This window comes from Austrofundulus limnaeus, unplaced genomic scaffold (genome assembly GCF_001266775.1).
Source record: "Austrofundulus limnaeus strain Quisiro unplaced genomic scaffold, Austrofundulus_limnaeus-1.0 Scaffold39, whole genome shotgun sequence".
Classification (NCBI taxonomy): Eukaryota; Metazoa; Chordata; class Actinopteri; order Cyprinodontiformes; family Rivulidae; genus Austrofundulus; species Austrofundulus limnaeus.
This window is the reverse complement of record NW_013952441.1, coordinates 1382385-1393852: the sequence shown is the minus strand read 5'-3', so window position 1 is coordinate 1393852 and position 11468 is coordinate 1382385. Positions and strand designations below refer to the sequence as shown.

Genomic DNA, 11468 nt, shown 5'->3' with positions numbered 1-11468 from the left:
CCCAAAATGTTGTGTCCATTGCAATATTTTGAGCAACACTGAGCTCTTACCCTGATAATTGAACTCTCACACTCTGCTCTTACTGGTGCAATGTGCAGTTAATGAATATTGGCCACCAGGCTGGTCCAATTTAGCCATGAAACCTCCCACACTAAAATGACAGGTGTTTCTGTTTCATTGCCTAACCCCTGTATGGTATTATTTCCTATATGAGCATTACCTGCCACTCCAAACGGTCTTCTCAGACCCAAAGTCAGCTTCTTGGTGTTGTTGTCTCGCAGCTCCATGCGTCCAACTCTGACAATCTGACACACAAAGCTGATCTTCTCCCTCTTTAAATCTTCACTGCCCAAATCCTGAAGAGAGGAGGTGATAAAGAGAGCTGATGAGTTACCCCTATCATGCTGACCCTTGAGCCTCCATTATACCGAGGTGACAGCCTTGGTAAATATAAACAGCGTGTCAGGATCTTACTGACAGAGCTTAACAAACACGGGCCATCAGCAAACAGGCTCCCAAATGCCTCATAACATGGCTGAATAAACTGTCATCAGACACACACACACACACACACACACACACACACACACACACACACATAAAGAGAAACATCTACACTATCAAACACTCACCGTGAAAACCGCCCGCAGATTATGAAGCTGGTCGATGTCTTTCACCAAACCTGAGCTCGACCATTTCACCAGGTAGTTCTCGCTGTAATGAAAAAAAAAAAGAAAAATGCTCACATTTACGATTTTTTATTTCTACTCTTTCTGTCAGACGTTTACCGGCCAAAAAATAGCCCAAAAAATGACACACGGGTTTGTGATTTGACTGGCAATTTTTGTTTTCTGTCTGTCATTTTTATGTCTTTGCCAAACAACCAAAAGAAACTGTGCTGAAGATATACACGTTAAATACAATTATTTATAAACSTTCTACGTTATTAATGCCAAATCTGCAAAGTGAGCAAATAAACAGATTTAAAAATGAAAAAACAAGCACTTTGCATAAATCCACTGTGATTCCAGACCCATCCTTCTTTTCAAAGAGCCTCAAATCTTTAGTGTTAAAATGGCTTTTCTAGTCATCTCTTCAATCTAAGCTCTCCTCCACACCTCTTAGATGAGATTCAGCACAGAATGCATTAGGGACATTTTTTAAATGTTTAAAATGCACAATCTAAAAATGACCATTTGTCAGCTACAGGGATAATGTCACTGATTGATGGCTCAATCTTTATTTGTGTGAATGGGTGAATGTCTGTTAGTGTAAAGCGCTTTGGGGTCCGGAGGGACTTGAAAAGCGCTCTATAAGTTCAGTACCATTTACCATTTACCATTTATTTCCAATTCCTCCTGCAATCTCTGCTCCATTTCCACAAACTTTTAAACTAAAAACAACTTCTGAGTCGCAACAAACTCTTGTTTAAGACAAGTTTTCATCAATGTTTGAGTTGTGCAGTAAACTAGTCCTGATTTTGTTTTCCTTTTGTAAAGATCTGTGAGACCACTCTTTCCTCTTCTGGGAAGACTCAAAGGGGTCTCAGGCCAGTCGAAAGACAGACTCTCCATCATGTCCTGGGTCCTCCTCTTATGACCCTTTTCCACTAGCGTCTCTACAGTCCTGTTTGACTTGGCTCTCCACGGTTCCAAGGCTTTCCACTARTAACGATTTGAGAAACCAGCCCCTTTTTCAGGACTTAGGGTGTCGCTGTGGTTCCAAGTGTACCGGCTGGCCTGAAAACACGATGTCAGAAAACTGTCAGGCACTGATTGGCTACGGGGTGGAGTCACTGGTTGCATCACAAGAGCTACTCTTACAACAACCCAATCCACCATTTGCAAAAACAACGCTACCATGTCTTCCATTGTTGTGTTGCAGATCTGTTCTATGTCTTCTTCTACTATGTTGAATGGTGGCTGAAAGCTTAATGAAGCATAACCGCCACAGCTGGTAAGGCGTGTGGCGTCAATTTTTGGGCTTTGGGACCGCCCAATTTTACAATGAACCCACCCACTAGAGCTGTCACTGAAGTGTAATAAAAAAAAAAACACCCAAATCATGCTGAACAGAGTTCAGCCAAGTCGAACAGTGTTGTAGAGGTGCTAGTGGAAAATTCTAATTCAAAAACACTTTATTGATCCCAGAGGGAAATTAAGTGTTGTTGTAACTCATTTAATTAAAGAGTTATTGTAGATGCTGATTGCTGTGGGCAGGAAAGACCTTCTGTAGCATCTGTATTACACTGAAATTGAAGAAGCCTCCGACTGAAGACACTGTTTTTCTATGACAGTCTGATGAAGAGGATGGCCAGGGTTGTCCATGATGTTCTTGATTTTTTGTAAAGTCTTTTTTTTTTCGCATTTCCACAAGTTTCACAGTCATCCCCAGAACAGAACCAGCCTTCTTTTTAGGTTGTTCAGCCTTTTGAGGTCCCTGGCTCTGATGCTGCTGTCCCAACAGATGACAGCAGAAGGTATAATGCTCAACAACAGACTGAAGGATCTCAGCTTCCTCAAGAAGTMCRRTCTGCTCYGTCCTTTCTTGTAGACTGCTTCACTGTTGAGTCTCCAGTCCAGTCTGTTGTCCAGATGAACACCGAGGTATTTATATTTCTCAAACACCTCCACTTCTTCTCCCATGATGGAAAAAGGGCCATTAGTCTCCTCCCAGTCAGACATGCCAGAGGAACTTCCCTAGGGAGGCGTCCAGGAGGCATCTTGATCAGACGGTCGAACCACCTCAATTGGCTCATCTCGATGTAGAGGAGCAGTGGCTCTACTCTGAGTCTCTCCAGGATAACTGAACATCTCACCCTGTCTCTAAAGGAGAGTCCAGCTACCCTGCCGAGAAAACTTATTTCAATCGTTCATATCTGCGATCTTGTTCTTTCAGTCACTGCCCTAAGTTTGTGACCATAGTTGAAAGGAAAGTAGACTGTTCAGTAAGCATGATATGTCAAATTTAAAAACACATTGAATGGACTTGCGATACCAGTATCAATATTGGTATCAGTTCTGTTTATCAAGGCATTTTTTACGAGTAGGAGTCATTGTGAAAATGCTGGTACCAATACTGGCGTCAGTACTGGGACACCACTAGTGTTGTTGTATTTTCCACAATAAAAAGAGTCTATTCAATATTCCAGATTAGTTGCCACAGTCTGGTCTCAGTGCCAAACTAAAAAGCTTGAATTGGTTTAAAACAAATCAGAGCATTTGTCTTTGCTAGAAAGATGGGGTAAGGCAGTTGAGAAAATGATCTTATATGTGAGACGGCAAAAAGCCTCAGTGATACTGACAGACAATGTAATCTCCAACAAAGCTCATGGATTTACTTGAGATAATTTGGTGTCACATCCTTGAAATTTGAAAAGAAMAAAAATATTCTTGGACAGCAGGATCAACTTGTTTTGACTGCATTTTTTATGTCTATGTGGGGAAAAATATATGAAGACCTGTGTGTTTACCTGATAAACTTGGACTCCATCGGATCGTAGAGCGACATGAGCACCTCTGCGTCCTCGCCGATCTTACACACCACGTTCTTYAGAGTCACAAAGAGGGCGAACGCTGGCGTGGAGGCAAACTTGGCTTGCCTCGTCAGATCGATATTCTGCTTCTGAGACTGGCAGGAAAACAAAAGGTATCGCAGTGAGTACTGAGGAGCCATACAGTGCTTTTCACCACATGCAGCRAGGCCTCAGAGCTACGTATAAAGCTTGTAGCTGCAGAAAAGAAGGGATAGAAATGTCAGCCACAGTCTGCGTGCTGTTCTGATCCTGTGTTCTGATTGCTCTGATTTAGAAGATTACAGAAGATGAAGTCAGATGGCTGCAGGGCATTAAACACCTGAACCTTTCTGCATTCTGTCAACTGACATTCAAGTGAGACACTACTGAGAGTCAGACTGAGGCCATGTCTCCATTTTAGATGAAACAAGAAAAAATAAATAAATAAATAAATTTAAACAACAAAATGAAGCCAGGAGTTTGAAACACTGACATGCATTTCACAAGCTTCAATTCTGATAATTAAAATGCAGCGTTCAGCTGATGGACTTTCTTTCCTCTGTAATTTACGTGACAAATGCTACATTCTAGGGTTTTGCAGGCAAAGAGTGCAACAGAATTCTGCAAAAAAAATAAATMAAAAAGGGCAGCTAAAAAATTATAAAGCAATACAGAAAGAGTGAAGAATAATATGAGCTCTCATCGGTTCAATAAAAACAAAGTTTCTACAGTAACGCAGAACCTCCTACTTTTATTTTTGTACAAGCAAAGAACTGCATTCACGTCTGAAAGAGATTTCCAGATATTGAATCTTGTTTTTAGCTTCTGGTACCTCAGGTGCTGACAATCCAGTGTTTGATTGCTGGTGCTCGTGAGCAACCAGTGGCGATCCCATACCTCTGCAGTCTGAGATTATTTATTTATTTATTTATTTACCTTACCTTACCAGCCAAATCCCATTGATATTACAGATCTCTTCGTCAGAGGCCTAGGCCTGAAGGCAGCCTGCACATGCATTTTTTTTTTGGGCTGAGGGAGGAAACATGCRAACTCCACAGAGGAAGATTTCAGCCCAAACCAGAGTTCAAACCCAGGACCTGCGAGGCAACGTCCAACCCAGCAGAAAGATTCTGCATTACAAGTTCAGGAACTGATAAAACCCGTTACCTGTTTTGAAAAGTTAATCGTGTGCTTCAGTTTAATAAATGGGCTAAACAGGAGTATTGAATTCTGCTGAGGATGAATATTGCTGCTTATTTTACACACGCAGACACTGCAGTGTTCTTGATGCGTTTATTTAGATGCATTTCTCCTACCAGCACACAGGCAGCCAAAAAGTAACAGAGATAATTCATAAAATACTTTTTGTACTTTCTGCTCAGCAGCTGCRGCTCATAAATAAGTAGAGYGGGGGAAAAGGCTTTCATTTGTTGAATCAATGCTAGAATCTGCCTATTTGTTCATGTGACCATGCAAAGTCCACACTTTGTAAAGATGTAAACTTATTTTCCTAGAAAAACTGTGACAGCAGCTTATGAAGAAGCACCAGCACATGTATTCAAACTTACTCCATTGTTGTCAGTGTCATTGAAAAASAGATTTATTTTTCCTCACTACATCGTAATTGGACCTGTCTAACTGGCTGAGATTCAATGAGTCATAAAGAACAAGATCACTCTTTATGCCATGCTCATTCACACTGCTCACAACTGGGCTTTATTTCTCTTTTCTTCTGTATTTTGCTGTCTGTGGTCAAARCACAAGTTTRGCTGAATGCGGTTTAAGTGGAAGACGGGAGCCTATCAGAAGCTTACCTTCTCCTCTTGGATCCGGTCCTCTATTTGCTTGGAGGCTGCTTCGTGTGCCCTGAATAAGCTGATGGTGCTGGTAAGGTCTGGGTCCAGTATGTTTCCATCTTTGTCTCTGACCACCAGGTCCAGATCCAGATACCTGGCATAAAAAAAGAAGAAGGTTTTTTTTTTTAAATAAGTGTCAGAATACGCCCGGATTGATTTCACTCCCAGAGGGCCTCGGAGACAACAGTGTGCCGTCTACATGCTCTCATCAGCTCATCAGTGCCCGCTTCTGCAGAGGCAATTTTTCTACCTGTTCACGGCTTTAGCTGCAAATTGAAGCTTCACAATTTTCATTTTCAAATGATTTACTCGTCTCACTGCAGACACCAAGAGAGCTGTCACTTCATGATGGAACACGTAGCGTTTCGCTAAAGCTTAATCCCTCTAGTTTGTTCTCGATCTAAGTGATGACCTGTCATTTTCTATACATTGACATTGCTGACCTACCCCAGCTGGAATAAGTTTTATAATCCACAGAGGGGGAAAAAACAATAACTGCAATAACTGGACACTCACTTGTTCCCATAGTCTATCTTAGAGGTGACCTTCTGTTTGAGCTCCGTCAGCTCGTCCTGCGGGAGCGTGCCAGACAGAATCTGGGACCGCCATTCGATGAGGTCGTAGATCATGTCGCGGACAGAGTTGAACATCTCGCGCTTGTCCCCCTTTCAGAGAAAAAATTGGAAAGCTGAGACACAAGAAGAAACGTAAAAAATGGCAAACTCTACTTTGTGTGAGTATGGCTGGACATCGAGTCTCGAGTATCGACTGGAACCAGGAGGATGCTACTAAGAATCAGAATTGGGAATCGTTCAAATTCAAACGATACCCAAACTTAAAGGGGCAATATTATGCACTTTCCAAGCTTATATTTCAATTTTATACTAAAATAAAGTAACTATGTCACATTTTCAGCTTATGAAAGAGCTACATATTTGTAAAAATCCCCAAAACAGTTTACATCTCATCTTGACAGTTTCTAAACGCCTTGAAATGGGTCTCTGTCTCTTTAAGAAAATCCAACCACTTCGGACACGCCCATTTCAGCACGTAGCCTGCCGAAGTTGAGGAGCGGTGGGGGCGCTCTCTGCCATGAGGAAGTCGGCTTAAAGACGAGGAGGAGCTTGTCCCAAAAGGACACAACCCATAGGCGTTTCTGGTCCCAAAAACCATTTCTGGTCCCCACCTGTCGTTTTGCTCCTCAGCATGGCTTCCTAAAAACGCTGAAAGGATTTCTCAAACATGCATGAATGAGTCAAAGCAAGGCTTTGGGCATGTTTTTATGAGAGTATAACATTATAACATGATATAAAACTCAAAAAAGTTGATTTTACATGATATTGCCCCTTTAAAAGGTAGAATGTAACTCTTGTCAGGAAAAATCATTTCCTTCCGCTAGGAGGAGCCTATTTTTTTCATARATTATCTGTTTCCTGCTGTCAGGACATACTGACAGCTTCAACAAATATGCAAAAAACATCTATTATTTTTTAGTAATATTATTATCTTAGGTTTCCTACTGCATCTTTAATTATTTCTGCAAGACCTCAGGGATGTATGTAATATAAACTCTGTAGTTATAGATGAACTAAGTTGTTTATGTCTGTAAGCAGGTAATGTTACTGCGGCTTCGGCCAATAATAATAGCTTTAAAAATGAGAATCTGAAGAAAAAAAAAATCCGCGAAGATAAATCACCGATTAGTAGTTCCAGATACGATGACATTTGATCTGTTAACGCCTGGGCAGCTTATGTCACATTATATTAAACACAGTTCCTTCCTCACACTGAGGATGAACAGGCTGACTCACCACATACAAGTCCCTCCATATTGCGGCCCACTCCCGCAGCGTTGTGGTAACCTCCTGAACCAGGGGCAGCTCGGTGGGAATGACGGTCTCCTTTTGCCTGCGGTGACAGGACAGAAATCTGAACCAGTGGTTCTGGTCCGACCTCTTTTCTCAACCCTAAAAATTTGTGTTCTTACAGATATTCTTCAAAACACGGTTAAACATTTGTCTTGACCAAGCTAAAGCAAATAATTGCCAGACCTGGACCCATATTTGAAAGCAGTCAACATTAGAAGCCCCGCTACTGACAACAGATTGGAAATTTTAAAAAGCAGTTCTGAGGTACTGACCCGCTGCCCTCAACCGTGGCATCTTTTACGTGTATATAACAAGCAGGAAATATGCCCTGGAGGAGAAAATAAAAAAACGCATATAGAGAAAATAAAAATGCATCATCAAATAGTCAAGACAGAAAAACAATATTTTAAATTATATTCATCTCAACAACTCATTTAGGGTTTTACATCTCTGATAGGAACTTACCTTTTTTGATTTTCTCCTCAGCCTATAACCTCTGTACCAGCCTAATGGAGCAAAAAATTATACACAAAACATATTAATTACTTTTTTTGTTCCTTTTACCAACATTGTAAAGATGTAGGCTAAAAACAACCTAAAATATTCTAGCTTATTAGCTATAATACCTATTTATGATGACTTTAGCTATAATTTTAGAATAAAGATTAAGGGAAATGCTTTCATGAAATGAAATTAAATAAGATTTTTAAAAAAACTACAAAAACATGTAAACACCTTGTCATTATTAAACAAAAATAACCCAAAATGCATAAACAGTTCTAGATAAAAAAAACTTCACAGCTTCCATAAAAAGAGCAGCCGGTAGCCTGAAGCTGCTAATCCAATACATTGATTGATTAATCATCAGCATTTCTATTAAAGGCAGAAAATTATCTAAATTCTAAGAACTGCTGAAACCAGATAAGACTGAAGTACTGGGTCAGACCATCATGATCCTGATTGCTAATATCTTAGCTAAATTAAAAAAAAACATAAACAAAAAAAGGATGAACAGGAACTAAAGAGAACAACAAAGTCCTGTTGGACTCAGGCCTGTCAGCTCCCATCATGCAACAGTCGGGCCGTTCTCACCTTCATACGTTTCAAGAATGTGCACTGTGTCGCCRATCTGGAGCGACAGCTCCTCTTCTCCCCGGGCATCGTAGTTATAGATCGCTTCAAACAAAAACAAAACAGGACAATGTTAAGAGAGGAAGCTTTCACAGGAAGTGGGAAAAAGGCAATAAAAATCCCTCGTGGCACTAATTGTGCCATGTGTAGTTGTAAGTATCACACGTATGCGGGACGTCCACCCACGCAGTCTGACACTGTTATRGTTGGACTTGGCACCAGTTGGGCTGAGATAAACACTGATTTACCACTTACTGAGGAGATATAACCAGTAAAGCACAGATGATGGTGATGAACATATTTGCTAAGAATAACAACCAACAACAGGCAGAAACAAGAATTATTCCTGTTATTTCTATCATTGCTTAAGCAAAATGTCTTTAGGTGGACCTCAACAAAACTCATTTGAAGACCAMTTTCAGTAATCAGACACATCTCTGCAAACTAACCCAACTAACAGCAGGCACTGTGGAAAAACCTTAACACTTGCCACTTTGGTTGATGGCTTTACCACAGCAAGAGTTCCTTTCAATGCTGAAATGCTTTGTTTTAGTAAAACTGCAATTATAACAATAAACTGTTGCACATAAAATAATGTTACTATCGGCATCACTTAATGACAGGCAATCTTTAGAGTTTTTCTTAATTCAGTAGATTTTAATATGTATGAATATTAAACAATTATATCTATGTGCCAAAAACAAACAAATCAGTTTTATACTTCAGCAATTGMCTGGCTTAATTTCAAGTAATTGACCTTTAAAAATCTAATTAGCAGACCTCTACAATCCACAGTTACTATTAACTTATTGAGCACCTGAGCACTTGTCAACCAACAAACACAAAGACGTCAGGGTACGCAGTTCGTGAACACGTTTAACACTGACAGTACAGAATGTGTAGATGGAAACAAAACAAGTAATTCATGCAGCGAAGTCCTGCTGCAGGAATGCACAATGGGCCGGCTGAACAGAGGCTTCCAGAAGTAAAACCAGCCTAATTTAAAAAAAGATCATTACTGCAGGCAGAGCAGTCTTCCCAGCAGGTTAAAACTGTGAGTGAATTAACCATTTTTCCCTCACAACAGCCTGACACTCGAAGAGCTCATTATAGTTCATTAGAAGCATCAGGTGGGACACAACGTTTTTTATTTTTATTTTTTTGGTGTGTGGATGTGTTTTGTCACTATTAGCTCTAGGGTGCTTATGCTGGACAATTATGCAGAACAAAACGTTTCAGCTTTAGCTGCTTTTGATTTTGGAGTTCAGTCATGTTATGTATTCTGCTCCCACGCAGTCATTTCCTGACGGATCGTTTAAGAGCATGAAGCCTGTCACCTTTAATTAACTAATAAGGCAAAGTTAGCATTTTAAATACTCAGTTATTTGTGATTTACGCTTGATTATTTCAAGAAAAACAACCGAGTCATTTTATGATTGATCTGTTACTGATCCTGTTGCTTAAATTTCTTCATCTGTACAAAGTGGAAAAATCAAAAGAACAAAGCAGGGAGCCGAGTCACGCCACAATTACAACTCATATGCAGATGATACTAACTGAAGAAGTAGGCTGAAGAACCAAAAAGAACATGATGGGGAATTTATGAAACATAAAACATTGCAAAACTAAAGCTTAAAAAATACCATGCATCTACGTTTTGTTTTGTTTTGTTTTGTTTGCCTATCAGGTCACATCATTTGATGAAGAGCAGGAAACGTTGTACGTCGCCTGCTTCATTCAACCCTGTGTTGTTTTGTTGTGAATATTCGTGTGCCTGTCCACGGTGCATTCTGTTATACCCCCCCCAACAACAATCCTGTGAGCCCAGCGAATCCACCAGAACGCGAGCCATGGGCTGACAAAGGAACAAAGGCTTCAGGAAATTAATTCATTTGTGCCAAGCTGGAAAAAAATTTTAAAAAAAAGGTACCTACAGGGTAAGAAAGCAACAGAGCAATCAAAACAGAGGTGGGATTATTCAATGATGAGTCGTCAGAGGAGCAAAGTCATTGTACAAGTAATTAAACTACTGTTAGGAGCAGCTACAGAAGCCTTTAACGCCATCAGATCCATCTGTGTGTTTGTTTAGAGCCAGCTCCTGCTGATTTGGCATCTCATTTTAAAAAAAGAAGCAGGTGATGAGAGGGAGTACCCGACTCCTACGGAAGCGCTATATTTCATCAGTACATGATAAACCACCTCTCTCATCACTTCCAATGAAACCCTTCAATATCAAACAAATGGGATCTGAGGGAACCGTGGGGTGGGGGTGGGGGGGAGGGTCCCTCTCTGGGTATGACTTCTCAAAATGAGCACGCAGGCGACGAGATGATGACTAAATGACGGCCATCAAGCACAACCTCGGCGATGATTGCGCAATTTAACACGGAAAACCAAAAGCGATTCCAGTCACGTGGGAGCCTCAATGACAGCTCTGATTACTCATAAACCTATATTTGCATATCAGAGTAAACTGATGTCAATTAGGGAGCAGTGAGGGAGAAAAATAAATCCATCAGAGGCAGAAGGCGACGAGAAGCAACGGGAAGTGGACTACATATTTTCTTGAGTGTGGCACGCCAATGATTTTGTGGAAACGAGATAAACAGCAGCTTCGCTGGTTGGGGGCTCCTCGCCATTCATAACCCCCACTGCGTAAGGGCGTGTAAACTCACTGAACATTATCATCATAGGAAACGAGTGAGGAATCAAATTACAGAACTATCCACTTATCCTGCATACATCTACGCCCTCGCCACAATTATAAGAAGCCTCATCTAAACACTGGACTGATTGTAATTCTACACTTTGAGCTCACTAATGACCTACGCTAATCTACGTTGAGTCTAACATATCATTACACACAGAAGATAATGCAGCACGCTGACGGGGGACGGGTAGAAAAGGAAAAGTGCACAGAAAATGCTCGCCGGAGAAAGACTGATGTTTTTGGCATTAAGCCAGACAGGAAACCYCAGACAACAAATTTCTACAGGAGGAAAACCCAAGAGCAGAGCGTGAGGCAACTCTGCCTCCGACTGGACGTCAAATTGCAACTTCAGACTAAACAAGAAGAGTGTGCGTGTGTGTGTGTGTGTG

The 11468-nt window shown here is 40.8% G+C and overlaps 1 protein-coding gene across 1 annotated transcript in view; it reads right to left on the bottom strand.

Annotated features, from left to right (window-relative positions):
• The window catches only part of dock1 (dedicator of cytokinesis 1), a 242473-nt gene that overhangs the window by 206866 nt on the left and 24139 nt on the right, over window positions 1-11468 (bottom strand). The window contains exons 2-10 of the mRNA XM_014007051.1: window positions 8331-8414; window positions 7704-7744; window positions 7511-7566; window positions 7182-7278; window positions 5887-6035; window positions 5329-5464; window positions 3473-3630; window positions 633-714; window positions 221-356 (exon numbers count right to left, since the gene is read on the bottom strand). Of these exons, the coding sequence (XP_013862505.1) occupies window positions 221-356; window positions 633-714; window positions 3473-3630; window positions 5329-5464; window positions 5887-6035; window positions 7182-7278; window positions 7511-7566; window positions 7704-7744; window positions 8331-8414 (939 nt within the window). The remainder of the gene's footprint in view (window positions 1-220; window positions 357-632; window positions 715-3472; window positions 3631-5328; window positions 5465-5886; window positions 6036-7181; window positions 7279-7510; window positions 7567-7703; window positions 7745-8330; window positions 8415-11468) is intronic.